The 18,532-nt window shown below is 42.8% G+C and overlaps 1 protein-coding gene across 3 annotated transcripts in view; it reads right to left on the reverse strand.

Annotated features, from left to right (window-relative positions):
* LOC126481537 (paramyosin, long form) overlaps positions 1-18,532 on the reverse strand; it is a 184,594-nt gene that overhangs the window by 122,989 nt on the left and 43,073 nt on the right. For 2 of the 3 annotated variants that reach the window (XM_050105349.1, XM_050105348.1), the window contains exon 2: positions 13,301-13,449. In XM_050105349.1, coding sequence (XP_049961306.1) covers positions 13,301-13,449 — 149 coding nt within the window. Of the gene's footprint in view, positions 1-13,300; positions 13,450-18,283; positions 18,435-18,532 lie in introns of those variants that run through there. The other variant, XM_050105350.1, reaches the window with a different exon arrangement.

Consider the following 18,532-nt stretch of genomic DNA (forward strand, 5'->3'; position numbering starts at 1 on the left):
GCTTTGATGAAATAACAGTTTCAATTCACGCAATGCAGCACAGAGGATTGCGAAAATGCACATAGGTTTTACAGGGAAAGAAATTTAAACAGACATTAGAATGATCCCAAGGCTAAGCACCATCAGCTTTATTACAAGAGCATTACACTTCAGGAGTATTACTTCAGAAATTCCATGTGGTAAGTGCAGCGTTGGGAATGTATAAGTTAACTCTCGAAAAGATAATTTAGAGAAACGGTTTTCTGTCTCAACGTATTCCTCTATTTCATTCTCTTTCTCACTGTGTGTGTATGTGTATGTGTGTGTGTGTGTGTGTGTGTGTGTGTGTGTGTGTGTGTGTGTGGATGCACGGAGGGACTAAGAGGGAATGGGGCTCAATAAGCGCTAACAAGTTTTCTACTAGAGACTGTTACTAACAGTTTTCTGCGAGATATTATCTTCTGTATGAATTAAAAATGAGTATTGTTTCAGACATTCCAACGAATTTAAGGCAACTGAACGACTCAGTTCAGTAAAAGGACGACTGAACAGCCGCTGGAAGCAGAAGAAGTAGCGCCGGTTCGGCAGGTGACTTTAAGGACTGAGTAAGCGGAGAGGCAGCTGGCAGCTCTAGCCGGTCACACGCCACGCGGCAAACCTCAGGTAGCAGGTGCTATCGGCTGCACGTCTTCTTGATGTGGGGAATACGTTTTGTTGTTATAAACTTGCTTTATGAATGCTGATACTTACGAAGTACCTTGCTTTTCCGAGCAACAATTTACAATCGTTTCATATGTATTTTTACGTCACCTACTATTTTCACATTGTTATTAAGGGTTTCGGGCCACACAAATGAGCTAGTTCGTGTACCTTCTGGTCAGCTCTTTAGGGTATTTTCTCATTGACTACTCTAGGGTACTTGGCGTACTTCTATTCAAAACAGAGGTAGGCGGACCACATGAAAAGAGCTATCGAATGTACCTGAGTAAAGGAGCTACTAAAAACTGATGTAACTACAGGGTGTCAGCAGAGTAACTTCCGTCGCTTTTTGGGTCGACTGGTAACATAGTAGGTTAGCAGCTTCTAAGGACAGCTCAACAACCCAGTCCCTTAACTATTGTGGAGTAAATGGAGTCTTGCAGCAGTATAAGAACAAAAATACTTGCAAGTAGTTCTGATGTGCAGTTGATTCCCACTTTCAAAAACCAGTAATTGCGTACTTTATTGTTAGTACGTGTGCTCCCCATTCATGCAGCCCTTGTCTTTCATCAGAAATACATACACACACTGAGCGGTAGGGAAAGAAAATGAGAAACTGATATAGACGGAAACTCTACTATAAAGAAATTTACGCTTACTGTTATTTTTAACACTTTTTGTGTCACTGCAGTTGCCACCAATGTAAGACGAAAGATATTACTGTTACTGTCATTGTTATTATAAACCTAAAAACAACAGAACTGAAATATTCGAGCTGAGGTGTTGATACTGCAAATTATGTGGGCCGATAAGATAACAAATGATGGCATTCTCCGCAGAATAGACGAATAAAGGAAGAACTGGAGAAGGGCGTTTAGAAGAAGAGGCTGAATGACGTGCCGATAGGACACGTGACGAGACACCGAAGAATAAATTCAGTTCTACTAGTGGGAGCCGTAAACTTCAAAATTTGTAGGCGAGACAGAAATTAGAGCAATTGCAACGAAGAACTGAAGTTGAGTGCTACTTTTAGATGTAGAGGTTGATACAGGAGAGATAATCATAAGGGTCAGCATCAAAACATTCATAAGACTGATGACATGAAAAAATATTTTTAATTACCATATGTTGGCTGATTATGTGTTTGGGACATAAACCTAGAGAATATTATATCATCAAATCTAGCATCTACTCGTATGCAGGTCACAAGACTGTGGTTTCAAGCCAAAGTCGGATGAGACGTAATCTAATAAAACAAAATAGATAAAAAGTGCACATCAGACAGAACGGTAAAAAGTATTTTGAAAATTTTCAGTTGATTGAATGAAAGATATTTTATGAAGAGGTGCATAACTGGAACTAATTAACTCTATGATTCTGAAAGAAGCATGTGATTTGTCTGATTTTACTCTGAAATTGTACTAAAGCGAAATAAAGCGAACGCTGGTATGTCGTATATATCTGAAATCACAGCGGAAAATTTTGCTATGTTTCAGAGTTCCACCGGACTATAGGAAATACACTCGAGAAAAAGTATTTCAACAGAATACCAAAGAAACGGGGCAGCAAATAAGAAAAAAGTATGATCCAAAGTGTACGATAATAACAGAAGAGGCAAACTGTAAGACCAATCGAACAAGCCTCCATATTTCGACAGATGGTGTCCCAGGAAACAATGCATTATTTCGTCTACGACATGATATTTCGTCACTTGCAGCTACAGCTGAAAGTAAACAACGTTCGTCACTCGAGCAGACTACGTTCAAAACTGTGTCTGCTGAGAAAATGTGAGAGGTACTTGGGCCAGTGTAACCGTTTATTTACTTTATTTGTGGTAGGAAGGAAGAAAGATAGGGTCAGGGCTTGATGTCCTAATGACCCGCCGATGATGAGGTCATTAGAGACGGATGACGAGCTCGTATGGGAAGGCACACTGTTATGTGTGTTTCATTGTGTAGTTTGTCTTCAGCGATTCAGGGCTACCACAGAACACCTAAACCAGGGGGCCGGGCAGGGATTTAAACCGCTGTCCTCCCGAATGCGAGTCACGTGTCTGACTGCTGCGCCACTTCGCCCTGTCGTGACAGGAGGCACAGAGTTACCATCTCGGGGTATTTCGGCTCAATAATCTGGTTTATGTGAAAGGAATAAAAGACGATATAGAAGTCACAACAATAAGAACGTATGTACGAACTGTACTCCTAAGAAGATACCTAACAAAAATCAACAATGCAACGTTGAAACGAAAGGCAGCTCTTAAAGTGCACTAGAGCGGTATTTAGGAAAGACAGAACCTTCATGGTGCATTGTGCAGTTCACCTGCTGCGTCACCGCTTGGTTATGCTATTTAGTTTTCTCCGCCACCCATGAAGAGTCGTCTCACAAGTAAAACAGCATTTCTGGATGCATGACGTGGAATAAAATGCAATTAACGTTGAAAACCATTTCTACCGGTAAAATGGTAACAATGGATTAAGTAGATACGAGGAATTAAAGTGGAAGTCTTATTAGAAACAGCTGATCACCTAGTGCTGTCTAGTTATCTATTTGACCCAACCTTTTACTAAGAAAAGTAATGAAACGTGTCTGTAGTGTAAAAGCAAACTTAATTTATTTGCGTGCCTATAGAGTGTACAGATAAGAAAGCAAGGTCGTGATACAGTTTATTCTTATGTCACTGTTTTCCCACCCAACCCCAGAAATAAGGGTGTTGGAACTGCGTAAGTCCCGCAGTATTTTTTCGCCGATAGTAAGACACATGTGTACTAAGATTGGTTCTAGAGTTAGACTTACTTTTCACCCATTCCCCTCCCCTACCCAAACCTCCACCTCTAGTCGCCCTAAGTGCGTCACCGCGTCGTAGTTCATTAGCATTTTTTTCCATATAGTGTACAAACTTTGGTTGACATTGCTCCAAGCGTCCCACAGTTATGCTCTACATGTCACCTGCTGCTACTGCCACCTCCATCCCTAGGGGTGCAATGACATCAGTGTCATAAACCAACCCAGCAGCCCCCCTCCTCCAATCACCTATCCCCGCACCCCAAATTGTGAATATGTATCAGTTTGGGGAGCTCTGAAATGCACGAGTGTTATTGTATTGGAGACTGATGAAGATCACATGGGTTGTTCGAGTAAGGAATGAAGACGTCCTGCAGCGACCAAGTGAGGAAGAAGTAGTTGAATGAAGACCATAGCGAAACAAAGAGGCTGAATAGTTTGGCGTATATCAGTACTTGACTCCTTGTTGAAACCTGGGTGTGGGAGGGGGGAGACGCGATAGCGACTGGGATGGAGAAATAGAAATGCAACAAAGTAGTCTTAGGGTTGATGATCCAAGCAACATAGATTGGCGAAGACGCGCACGTTATACTGGCGGGATACCATCACATTGTTTTCCTCCAAGTACATATAGTGGGCCCATAGGTTGAAAATGAAATAGACTTTTTATTTACGCGTTAAAATAATTCACTAATTACACTAGAAAAACTCTTTGCTATAAAGCATCAGAAGCAGTTTTTACTGTTCGAGAGATTTAATAAGCGTATTTTCCATAGCACGCCAGGTGGCAAAGTTGCGTGCACTCAATGCGCAGCCTTATGTTCGTTCGAGAGACTAGTCCAGATTTCCAGCGAATTGTATAAGAGCTGTCTCAGAGCTTTTAAATGTTTAAAGAAACCCACGACCATCAGACTAGACTCGTGTTTGATAAAATATTTTTATATCCTACGAATTTCGATCGTATAAATCGTCATAGGTCCTAAAAATAAAGCCAGTGTACTTAACATAGCTCATGACAGAAGTAATACACTACGGCCATTAAAATTGCTACAACACGAAGATGACGTGCTACAGACGCGAAATTTAACCGGCAGGAAGAAGATGCTGTGATATGCAAATGATTAGCTTTTCAGAGCATTCACACAAGGTTGCTGCCGGTGGCGACACCTGCAACGTGCTGACATGAGGATAGTTGGGTTCAGGAGGGTAATAGGGAACGCCGTGCTGGATCCCAACGGCCTCGTATCACTAGCAGTCGAGACGACAGACATCTTATCCGCATGGCTGTAACGGATCGTGCAGCCACGACTCGATCCCTGACTCAACAGATGGGGACGTTTGCAAGACAACAACCATCTGTACGAACAGTTCGACGACGTTTGCAGCAGCATGGACTATCAGCTCGGAGACCATGGCTGCGGTTACCCTTGAAGCTGCATCATAGACAGGAGCGCCTGCGATGGTGTACTCAACGACGAACCTGGGTGCACGAATGGCTAAACGTCATTTTTTCGGATGAATCCAGCTTCTGTTTACAGCATCATGATGGTGGCATCCGTGTTTCGCGACATCGCGGTGAACGCACGTTGGAAGCGTGTATTCGTCATCGCCATACTGGCGTATCACCCTGCGTGATGGTATGGGGGCCATTGGTTACACGTCTCGGTCACCTCTTGTTCTCATTGATGGCACTTTTAACAGTGGACGTTACATTTCAGATGTGTTACGACCCGTGGTTCTACCCTTCATTCGATCCCTGCGAAACCCTACATTTCAGCAGGACATGCATCTTGCAGGTCCTGTACGGGCCTTTCCGGATACAGAAAATGTTGGACTGCTGCCCTGGCCAGCACATTCTCCAGATCTATCACCAATTGAAAACGTCTGGTCAATGGTGGACGAGCAACTGGCTCGTCACAATACACCAGTCACTACTCTTGATGAACTGTGGTATCGTGTTGAAGCTGCATGGGCAGCTGTACCTGTACACGCCATCCAAGCTCTGTTTGACTCAATGCCCACGCGTATGAAGGCCGTTATTACGGCCAGAGGTGGTTGTTCTGGGTACTGATTTCTCAGGATCTATGCACCCAAATTGCATGAAAATGTAATCACATGTCAGTTCTAGTATAATATATTTGTCCAATGAATACCCGTTTATCATCTGCATTTCATCTTGGTGTAGCAATTTTAATGGCCAGTAGTGTAAAATGAAAGCTGAGTGGATAAGATTATAAAATAACGATTTCCTCTACACGTTGTAGTATTGCATGTGATAAGTAAATTTTTTTAGCACAATGGACTCGCATTCGGGAGGACGGCAGTTCAGATACACGTCCGTCCATCCAGATTTTAGTTTTCCGTGATTTCCCTAAGTCACTTCAGGCAAATGCATGGATGGTTCCTTTGGAAGGGCACGGCCAATTTCCTTCCCCATCCTTAAACTAATCCGAGCTTGGGCTCCGTTTTAATGACCTCGGTGTCGGCGGGACGTTAAACCCTAATCTTCCTTCCTCCCAGTTGGTGTAGTGAATTAGCCTGAGTTTCGTGAACTTTTTTTCCTAATGACTGTGACGCTACCACGTGTGACGTGCACTGTTGGGAGAGGTACCCCTCGACCGCTACACCGCCTCTGCGGGCTTGGCCCACAGCGCGTGTCTATTTCTGCCTGCGCTCGCCCCTTCCCTTGCTCTTACTGCCCACGCTGCCTGTCGTCGTTTCTTTGTCTCGTGCAAGTGTGCTCTGTGAATCAACGGGAAGAAGGCGCATCGCATGGAAGAGTTTCATGTCGTGCCGCAGATATTTCGGGCATATGAGATCACTCCTTAAAAAGCCGGATAGTAATTTCCATCGTATTTTCACTGCTGAGTAATGTAACCAAATTTATCTTTCAGGAAATAGCTCTTCGCTGCAGAACTCTACTGAACGGCACGATTTACTTAATGCACATTTCGTGTGCCTATCGTTCCTGTGTGTCTGTTCACTTTAGAACATAATAAAAAAATGTTACGGTGTTGTTGTTAAACTGGAAAATTTTACGCCTAAACGTAGTATTTGTTGAGTTTAGTTCGCAACGTGTGACGAACTTACTTATCTATAACAGCTAACATATTTTTGTAAGAATATTTACCAAATCGATTCGTATTGTTTACAGTTAAAAGCCTGTGAAGAGGGTAATGCAACGATTTTTCTGTGTACAGTTGTCGCAGACACTTAATGTCTGCTGACGTTCGGAGGCAGTCAAAACGAGAAAAGGATTCGAAAATTGCATACTTATATGGCGTTACAGAGGAATGCTGAAAGCAAAGTGTATACAGAATAACGAATGCAGGAGTACTGAATTTAATCGAGGTTAAAGTAATTGCACAACTTTACTAAGGAAGGGACAAATAGGTGAGAGACATCCTGAGACGTCGGAGAAGGGTTAATTTGAGAATGGAGGGAAGAGTGGGGAGTAATCATAATAAAATAAGAAAAATCAGAGCTGGAAAAAAAATGGTCACAAATGGCTCTGAGCATTATGGGACTTAACTGCTGAGGTCATCAGTCCCCTAGAACTACTTAAACCTAACTAAGGACATCACACACACCCATGCCCGAGGCAGGATTCGAACCTGCGACCGTTGCGGTCGCGCGGCTCCAGACTGTAGCGCCTAGAACCGCTCGGCCACTTCGACCGGCTCAGAGCTGGAACGGAAATATTTAGGTGTTCCTTTTTCCCCACACGCCATTCGAGAGTGGAATGGTAGACAAGTAGTATGAAAATGGTTCGATGAATCCTCTGACAGGCACTTAAGTGTGAATTGCAGAGTAACCATGTAGATGTAGATGTAGATGTAAAAGTTGTAGAGGAAGACGAAGGCTAGAATACAGTAAGCAGTTTCAAATAGATGTAGGTGGCAGTATTTACACAGAAAGGAGACAATAGCACAGGATGGACTAGCGTGCAGAGATTCACCAATCCAACCTCGGGACCGAAGATGACGTAACAATATGTAGACCTCATTGCTACTGCATTAAAGAAAGCAATAAAAGTTTGCGTGCAGCTGCATAAAGGTGGTCAAGGCAGAGGACAAATACAGCAAAATTACTGTAGACATTAGAAGTAAATCTCAGCCGCGCATTTTACCCAGTACAATCTTATAGTTAAATTCACGCGCCATTTCTCTCTTTTTACAGATAGTCTACCACATAAGATACATATATCGGTTCGCACTCTGGTAATGTCAGGTACATATTATTCCGATTACTGCGTTGGTAGACAAAAAATACTTACATTGATGGCCGTGCGGTTATAGGCGCTACAGTCCGGAACCGCGGGGCCGCTACGGTCGCAGGTTCGAATCCTGCCTCGGGCATGGATGTGTGTGGTGTCCTTAAGTTAGTTAGGTTTACGTAGTTCTAAGTTCTAGGGGACTGATGACCTAAGATGTTAAGTCCCATAGTGCTCAGAGCCATTTGAACCATTTTTAACTTACATTGATTGTCTAGACGAATACGACACATGGACTGCAAACCGGCTGCAGGGGAATGTTTCAGCAGCATAACACCGAATTCGTCGAGGGCCATCACTTACAGTAACTAAATAAAACTACATCGAAGTATTGTGTATTAGAGCCCACACAGAGGCATACAGACAATCCTTCTTTCCACGAACAATAGGAGACTGGAATAGAAGGGAGAACTGATAGAGGTACTCAAGGTACCCTCCGCCACACACCGTCAGGTGGCTTGCGGAGTATGGATGTAGATGTAGAAAAACGCAATCGTTAAGGTGCCATCACACCTAATAATTAGGTCTGTAAACACGTCAATCTGTGATATACCCGACCATTGCGTTAAAATGTATTCCTTTGGTAACAACACAAAAAGAACGGAAAAAATTAGTGTCTCGACATCATGAATAATCCCTGCCGATCATTATTATAAGCATAAAAATGGTTCAACTACAGACTCGAATAAAGTAGTGAACGCGTAGCCGAAATGGATAAATATTTTGAATTGCTATGATTCTTATGTATCAAGTTTGAGGATGCAGACGCTGTTTGAGACTGCCTACGTTGGATAAACATCCGCTGCACAGTGTGAAGGGCAATTTCAGGTATTTTATGTGACGAGAATGCATTGTATATTGTGAAAGTGGAGACTTTCACAATAGACCAGCTGAACACCAGCTGAACAGTTGGATTTCCTATAAGGTTCTAAGAATTAGACCGATCGCAATAAGATACTTAACAATTTTTTCATAATATGGGGCCACAGTCATAATATATTTCTTTACAGTCAGTACCGCCATTAGACTGTTGTTTATTTACAGTGTTGCATTTACACTTACTAAATTGCCGAAGATGGCAATATAACACTCAAAACAGTTGATAATGGCACTTTGAAGCCGAAACCATGATTATGTAAGTGTAAATGTAACACTGTAAATAAAAAAAAACAGTCTAATGGCAGTACTGACTTTAAGGGAATAAGATACGATCTTGCGGTACGAAATAAAGAAGTTAAGCTGGGTACGTGATATTCAACAATTACTATAAACCCAAGCTTACAGACCATGACGTATGCTAGATACTGGATGAAGATTTCTAGAACACACAGCATACTGAGTGCGGAGGTTGACACGGAAGTTTTCCAGCCGCTGGGCAGACCGGAAATGAGGTGTTGTCCCCATTATGAAAATGAAGTCAGTCGTGGACAGAAGCAGCCCGCATGAAGTAACCCACTTGAATGGCGGAAGATAATAGCAGCGGATTCCCGACTTTTAATATACAATGATTGCGAAGATATCAAAAAGAAAATTGTACAAATCAGCAATGAAATTATAGAACCGCGTGACTAGTTTTCACATGTGCGGCAGTTGAGGTCAACAGGTCGATCGACAACAAAAGAAATAAACAGAAGAAAAAAGATGGCTTGGGAAAATTTCATAGGTTACGTAGAGCATTCAAAACTACTCTTCCAATGTGCCTCGAAAGTAAATTGGCAGGTTATGTACATTACCAGTTTTTATTTACGCAGGAAAAAAACTATGAAAACCACGATAACGTTTCACTAGCACGGTATAGAACATTTAAAACTGGATTGTATTTAAATATGAAATTACTGAGTCCGTTGAAAGCATGCTCCCTCTTATCATACTATACGACTGCAATTTAAGGTTTCCTATAGTTTTTACTGATAGAGTGAGAAACTTGTAGTTTTACGTACTTTGAGATAAATTTCGAATTGTATTTTGTAAGAGCAGGTGTGGAAGACCTTTTAGTGAAGGTAAGAGTTGGCATAAATATTTTCAGATTTATAGATACAGTTATTTGAGGTGAAACAATGCAAATCCTGCCAGATGCCTAAGGTTGCTGAAAGATCTTTCTATCTGGTTGTTTATATTTTATAGTAGCTATTTGTCGTTTAGCGTCATGTGAAGGGTATCATTTCATGTGAAGACTGTTGGCTGAAGAGGAAACAACGGCCAGCTGTGTTTGACAGTTAATCTTGTTGGTCAGATTGCTCAGTTGGCTCTTTCGTGGTCAGAGACAGAAATCGCGAATACTCCATATAAGTTATGAACCGGAACTTCCGTTTGAAATCTGAGTAGAGTTGCAACAACATCTACGTCCCTGCCGGTAACTAAGTTTGACACATTTTGCAACATATGATCTTAAAAATCCACATAATGAACGGATGAACGAGTTACTTAAAAACTGGTTGTAATACGGGGTGGGTGCGACTGCGTAGATACATACAAACACCAGTTTCTTATATTGTCTATAATATTTGACAGTTTTCCCATATTACAACAGTTTTTCATCCATTAGGAAAAAATGAGGGGGAAATGTATGAAATACACTTTTCCCATTTCTAGTCAGTACTTAGAGTAAAAGTCTGAACTGAAGCCTTGATTGGAATAACAGCTTTTCAAATGTGGTGCTGGAGAAGAATGTGTAGTTCTGATAACTATGGAAGGATGAGTAGATCGGAAAGCTATAGAAGAGATACCGAATCGAACAGGGTAGAAGAGAAATTTGTGGCAGAACTTCACTGAAAAAAGGGATGGGTTGAAAGGACAGATCCTAATACATCGAGGAACAGCTAATTTAGTAATGGAGCGAAATGTGTGTGTGTGTGTGTGTGTGTGTGTGTGTGTGTGTGTGTGTGTGTGTGTGTATGTGTTTGGGGGGAGGGGGTTAAACTGTAGAGGGAGACTGAGGTTTGACTGCACTAAGAAGGTCCAAATGAAATGATCGTACACTACCGTAGCTACATAGAAATTAAAAGACTTGCACGTGCCAGACATGCGCGTTGATATGTATCAAATCAGCCTTCGGACTGAAGATCAGCACAACATACCAAGCAGAGTTTACTTATAGCCTTTAAATCTCCTTCAGTGGGCCAGTAACATTTGCAGATTTTTGCGATACTGAACAATCACATCGCAATATTAGGGGGAGGTCTAAACTTTATTTTGAGAGATCATCGTGACACGGTTTTCCACAGACTTTCCGAATGATTCCGGGCGAATGCAAGGATGTTTCCTGACAGTATGACCAACGACATTACTTTCCATATTCATGCCACCTCCCCCACCCACCCAAAAAGAAAGAAAAGATAAAATTGTCTTCAGCATGAAGGTTGGTTTGAACACCACAGTGATACAGTAAGCATTGTTCAAGTGTTCAAATGTGTATGAATTCCTAAGGGGCCAATCTGCCGAAGTCATCGGTCCGTAGACTTACATACTACTTAAACTAACTTACGCTAAGAACAACACACCACCCATGCCAGAAGGAGGGCTCGAACCTAACCTCCGGCGGGAGGGGCCGCGCAATGCATTGTCCTGTTGGAGGTGCTGTCCCTTACCTTCCTCTAAACTTCGAACTGATTTACCCATCCGTTCTAGCAGGGCCTACAGTTTAACTTACACCCTGAACCACAGTACGATTTGTCATTTATCACAACAAAAAAGAACTGACAAAGGTAAAAGAAGCGGAAAGTGACTGATAATGCCCTGGAACAGACTGTCAGGCTGAGAACTGCTCCGCAGCCATTTGGTTTTGTAGCCTGTCATTTAAGTATTTATCTCAATTGCCACCGCTCCCATTCGCAGGAATGAAAATAATTTTTTTACAAGGTAATATCGTTGTCACTGTAGCTATTATTGAATTAATGTATTCAGTTAATACTAATTCAATGTAGAGATATGGTCAATGAATACGTGTTTTTTTTTAGAATGAAAAATGTATGTGTCACGGCTACTTCTGTGCACGATATTGGCTTCCAGTGAAATATGATTGGGACTAAATATAATATTATACGGTGCACATAACTATTGACGGAGTCAGCCGGCTAACGTTTTGTTATGTATCATGATTTATTATGGCTACTGAGTAACTAAGTAATTACACGTGAAGGAGAGTTTTGTTGTATGGAACCTGTTTCGTGCAACCAGATAAATTGTTTGAGTGTGGCATAATAAATACCGAATGAGTACCTTTTACACAACTCAGACCTTGGCGTGCACGGGCTTGGAATTTTTTATTTCAATTTGGATTCTCTGGTTCAGGAAATGGAATTGTTGAGACCAACGAAATAGTTGAATGGGGGCTGAAATTATTCTCATGAGGACATTACCTTCTCCAAGTCTATAAAATCCATTCCCACAAAATTAGCTTTTCTATTGGTGGTTCGAGGAGAACGAGCAAGAAATCTGGTTCCTCCTACTTTTCATAAGAACTACATTTGAACATTAGCAACAGATGGTGGAAAACATAAAGGCCAGTAAAGGATATAATACTCGAATATACGTCTGTGATCGTAATAGCAATAATTAATGGAATATGAGTCCCATCATGGCATGGTCCAAAAGTGCATTAGATTCTGTGAAATATGCAAGAAAACTATAAAAATGGTACACTGTATCAATTAAAACAGTGAAGGGACTTTTCCCCATCTACATTATTTACAAATTTATTGAAGGTGGATCCGTTGGAAATAACCCAGTCTTCACTTCTGAATAAAGTAATAGGAATAAAAAATGGTCTTGAGCGTGATGAGATGCTAGAGAGAGTGTGGCCTTGTACCTGTGAGGAGGAAGGTGATGCGTACTACCGGTAACATACTGTAGGTGAGGTATTTTGATGCAGCTGACATTGGAGAGGAAATGATATGAGAAAACATTGCTAAGAGTCAAGATCAGGACAGTTGAGGGAGAACTCTAGTTTGTGGAGTAAATTTTGTCTGAAAGCGCAAGGATAGGTTATAGTTGAGAGGATGGGTAGGTCTCAGGAATAATGTCGTCATCTGGTTGGAGAAGGCCGTCGAAACGAACCTGGAAAAGAAGATGGAGTGTGTGGGGGTTCCCGAAGGTGATGGACACCCTGGGAGTTGGGAGCAGATTTTGTAGGAGACACAGGACTGGCGAATGTGTTCCAGGTGTTTGAGAAGGTGTGAGAAGGTGATCAGGATGTGAATGGATAGAGGAGGACTTCAAGCAATTGGAGGGAGAGGTAGAACGTGGGAGCTGAGGAGATCCATGCAAAATTTGCATAGGTGAGGATGAAACACATGAAAGATCATCAACTGGTACAGTGACTGGTGGGAGAGGCTAAATCGGAAAGTGAGGTGAAGTGAGACGTGAGTATATGCTGTCCAATTCCACTGACAGCCTTTCGGGATCTATACCCATTTCTCTCCACGAGTATTCGAGCTGCCTCGGTTCCATATCAGACATGTGTGTTGACATTCGTGGAGTCCCTGTGGCTGGTGCAGTGAATGGTGGGGATGGCGCCGCCGCTGTGGCTTTGACAGGACTCGCTGCTGCTGCTGCTGTGACAGCACTCACCTCGAGCCGGGAGAGCGCGCTCAGGTCGGCGCTGTACTCGATGCTGACGTCAGCGCCGCCGCCGCCGCCGGTCGAGCGGTACGAGTAGGACTTGGTGGTCTTGGCCACGCTGGAAGACATCTTCACTCGGCGCGACGACGACGATTCGACTGAAACGGACACAAAGAGGGGGCGTTGGTCGGAGCTAGCTGTGGCGCTGCTGCGGTGCTGAGCTGCTGTCGCGGTGCTGTGGCGTTCGCGGCCGGATCCGTGGTGCGCGCGGGACCAGTCGTCGTTCGGAAGTGCCGGCGGCGGCCGCGGGGGGCTATTCTTAGAGGCGGCGCGACTGCGGGGGCGGAGCGGCAGCGGGGCGGTCGCGTTACACGCGTCGCCATTTATAGGGCGCGCTGGGGGCGGCGTGACTCACGCCGGAGGGTGGTCGCACGTGGCGGCGGGGTGCGTCGCGAAACTTCTGCTCGACGCCTGGCTCTGTCTCCCACTGACCACCTGCCAAAGTTGGCTGCGGATACCGTCCGCTTGTTCCCACAGGTACCAAAAGCCCGAGCATACGGAACGGGGTCTCAAATATGCTAGTGGCCCCAAGACGTTTCGAGCAACGGACCCGATCACTCAGCGATGATAACACCAGGTTGCACTGACCACCTTTGCAAAAACTGACACAATGAACTTAGAGTAAACTCGCAATCACTGGTTGTAAAAAATTTCTTTCATTGTTCACCTCGATGGCCTTAATTTTTTAAAATGACCAAATTCGGTTCTACACGAACCATAATCAGATCCCGTAGTTTGAGTTACAAGAGTAGACCAACTTATCAGAAAAAATTACACGCTATGTGACAGGATTTTATCCTCTGGCATAACATGTGAATTTCTCTGATAAGTTGTCATCTCGACATCGACCACCGGGCAGGATCTTTTCCTGTGACGTAGCATGTAAATTTTGTTCATTTTGAACCGAAACCGGCCATTTTTAAAAAAATTTAAAGAAATAAAGGCGAAAATAAAAATTCTGTTATACTGGCTGCTGTTGGGTTTCTCAACACGTGCTATTATTTTGCTTTCACTATGGAACAGATTTTAAATGATTGTTGAGTACAGGGTAGTATAAAGTCTTTCCCTGATTGTAAAAATTTATTTCTCAAAAGTTATGCTAGAGCCAGTTGCGCGGTTTCTTGCAAATGGTAGCTTAACTCTTCCACGTCTGGGCAATACACAATTACTTTTCATGTATTTGCCAGCATCTCTGCTGTCACCACCTCTACAATGTCTTGTATTCATACTATGAATTTGCACATTAGGAACTGATTAACTGATTACTTTATCCATGACTCCACAAGAAAAGTCAAGAGGGGTTATTTTAGGTGATCGCAATGACCATGGTATTGAACCGTCTCTACCGATCTACCTGCCCGAAAATGTTTCATCCAAGAACTACCAAACAAATGACTCCCAGTGTGGCAGTTCACCATCTTGTTGAAACAATCACCATTGTTGAAATATCTGTAACCGATGGTATCACAGTGGACGTAGAAGTGTATACTGGTACACGAAAGCCTCATGTGGTAAGCACCCAAAAAAAAAAAAGAAAAAAACACGCGTAAACATGTGCACGTGTATCCATAAAAACTTAATAAGTTAAGCTACCATTTGCAGCAAATCGCACAGGTGTACCCAGTTACACAGGAATATTTTTTTTTTATTCACAAAAATACTTTATTCTCACTCTCTATAATCATCAAAACGGACATACATCCAGCAGTTCAACAAATCACACAGCAGTAAAACGTTGGCCGGCCAACGATACAGTTGAAGAGAAATCCCAGATCTGGATGGACGGACGGGAGACTGAACCAGCGTCGGCTGCCCTCCCACTATCTCAGACAGGTTGTTCGATTGTTATGGCGGAGCAGCTGAAAGCTAGAGATTGTTGGTAGACCTACTAAGCCAAAAAATGAGATGCAGTCTGATTCTTTATTGTGTCAAAAGACTGACTTGTAGAGCACTTGCCCGCGAAAGGCAAAGGTCCCGAGTTCGAGTCTCCGTCCGGAGCACACTTTTAATCTGCCAAGAAGTTTCATATCAGCGCACACTGCACTGCAGAGTGAAAATCTCATTGAGGTCTGACTTCGTTCGCTTCTATTCATCTTGCATATATTGGTAAGATTCTTGTAATATGTTTGCCTGATGACGGAAACATGATCTCTTGAAATAAGTCAAGTGTGTAATGATGTGATTACTGAACATTCTGGTTCAATCTGACAAAAAACTTGCAAAAAAATTCATCTTAGTTATATCAAACGATAAATTATTCATCCGGTTTGTGTTTCAGTCTTAACAGCGTTGGTGACTTGAAATAGAAAAAGAGTAAATGCGGATTCCATTTAATTCGTTGACAACAGTACACGAAAGAGACGCATCACTCCGCAGACAGTTCTAGTCGTACACTGCAGATTCATTTCCCGGCTATTCTGGAAGTTACGATAAAATTCACGTCTAATATTTGCTAGCAGTTTTCTGGCAGTTGTATTTTACCTTTCCTCTAGAACTTCAGTTTAACGACTTATGTTTCAAAAAACTGTTTTTTTTTGTTTTTTTTTAGCGTTCGTCGTAAATAACTTAAAACAGCAGCTACTTCTCAAATTTTTCTCCTTATGGCCAAAGAAAGTTCGAGCAATTATAGCCTACGCGTGGTTAAATAGTACCACCAAACAATCGCACGAGCAGTAAATTTATCTGCTCTTGAGAAAGACGGTCGGACGAGAGGCGTACGCAGGGAAGTACTTCTTGAGTGGAAGTCAGAGTTATGATGAAATGAGATAGGGAAAACTCTGTAGCTCATCACCTTGGAGAGACACACTTTAAAAGGAACCCGTTCATTGTACCAACAGACGATGTCCACGTAGTATTTAAAGCAAACCAGCTACCATATAATCGAGCAGCAGCAGCTTCACGTATTATTTACAAAGAACTGTAGTCAGAGAAATCATCGAAATAGTGTGACGCGTTAGAGACAACACTCTTCTTCTACTCGGCAGTCGCTGGGTTCAAATCTTGATTTAGATTCTCCATGCTTCAGCTATACCGGTACAAACGAATTCTGGAATGGATTCCATAACGAAGCACGATCAGTACATAGTTTCATCCTTGTTCAGCTGAGTAGGCGCTGCCTCTAAGATGATTTCGACATTAACGTCACATTAAATTTTAATCTTCATTTCTTTCTCAGATAATACTGAATATTCGCTCGGTTTTGCGCCCCGTTATCAAAAACCACAAATCCGTTTTACTTGCGAAAGCAGTCACGACTGCAAATGAAGGGAAAGTTATCGCCACAGGCAGCGACTGAAGAAAAGAAAGCTTCTGAAATTTCTCGGTGAATGGGCGATGTATATCTGTTGATTAATTTTCAATATGAGTATCTTCATCATTTGATTCGCCTGCTGAAACATATAGCGGAGAGCAACAAGCGCAGGACTTGAAATTTAATCGCATCTCAACCCTAACTGTAATCGTTAATACTTTCTTTATTGAATAATGCCATGCTTGCATCAGTATTACTTAAAGTCTCTAGTGTAAGTAGATCTTATGCCGCATTGTAGCAGGTGAAATTACGCATTGTCAGAATCGATTTGGTTTGTCAAAGTGTACTCATATTTACTTCACTCTACGCTTAAGGGTATTAACCCATGAGCAATGACACATCGATGTAATGCAAGTACTACGATTCAGATTTTTTATTTTGCTGTATTAAATGAAGTGAGGAGGAATTTTTAAAATGAATTGAATTTCAGGGAGTAGAAATAAAAATGTTAAGGTTAGCCGATGAAATTGTAATTCAGAGACGCCAAGGATTTGGACCATGATTTTAATGGAATGTACAGCGCCTGGAAAGGAGAATGTAAAGTTAGGAATAGAAAATCGAAACAAACGTAATGAGTTTACTCGAACTACATTTGCCGATGTGGAGAGAATCGGATGAGGAAATGAGATACTGAAAGTAGTCGACGTGTATTTCTATTTGGGAAGCAAGATAATTGACGATAGCAAAAAGAAAGTGGATATAAAATGTAGACTGGCAATACAAAGAAACTTTTTCTGGAAAAGAGAAGTATGCTTAGATGGAATATAAATTTAAGTGTTCGGAGGTCGTTTCTGAAAGTACTTGTCTGGAGGATAATCCTGTACTGACAAGAAGAGAATAGAGGCTTTTAGAATGTGGTACTACAGAAAAATATTGAATAATGGCTGGGTACACAGAATAATTAATGGAAAGGTAGTGAATGAAATTAAGAAGAGAAGAGATTCATGACACAAGCTGACGAAAAGTGGAGATTAGATTGGTAAGCTAATCCTGTCTTTGGATTGATGACCACAACATTAACGAAGATTCTGCAGCCGTAACTTTCACACTCTCATAGTCTTCACTATCTAGGTTAAACCTACAGATATAGTGTAATCGTTCATAGTTTATTTCACTTTTATGCTGAAGACAGTTGATAACGGACACAAAGTTTGAAACATGTCGTGTACTTCGAATTAAAATCAACGAATTACGACCGAGCAACGAGGACGGTGTTATTCATAAAACATTTTGCAGGGACGTATAAAACACTTAAGTATATTCTCCAATTTCAAGCGTAAGGAAAGTGGTGAGTTGCGTGTTACGTTGTTCTATAAGAGGAAAGTAGCGCCTTAAGAATCATTGTATTACTGGAACGTTAATCAGCGCTCCACTGAGGTTATCTAGCTGAATCGCCTTCTCAGAAAAAGTTGCACTGCGTCAGCCGCGTAGCCCGTCGAAGATCCGGAAGCGCTGGCGATCGTCAGGTGGGCTGGGTTAGTCAGCGGGTTCGCTTTTACCTCAGATGGTGAGCGGATCGGGCCGGCAGTCAGTGCTCTGCTATTGTTATCGCGAGGCGCGGCAGCGGCGGCGGCGGTGGCGCGGGTGCCGGGGGCAGCGGGGTTCGAGCGGCGACCGCTCACCTCTGGCTGTACGGAGGCTGCTGCTGCCGGCACAGGCACTCGGTGGGCAATGCGCTGCGCTCCGGGATGGAGAAGAGAAGAGCACGCCGGAGGAGTGGAGAAGCGACACGCGTGCGCGCGCACCCTGGCCAGGAATTCCTCGGCTGGCGGAGAAGGGGCGGCGCCCGAGGCCGCGCTCATAAGCTGCTCCCCATATCTGCCGCCGGCCGCCGCTTTGCGCTCTCCAGAATCGCACCCTACCCTCCACCT

This window comes from Schistocerca serialis, chromosome 5, assembly GCF_023864345.2.
Source record: "Schistocerca serialis cubense isolate TAMUIC-IGC-003099 chromosome 5, iqSchSeri2.2, whole genome shotgun sequence".
Lineage (NCBI taxonomy): Eukaryota > Metazoa > Arthropoda > Insecta > Orthoptera > Acrididae > Schistocerca > Schistocerca serialis.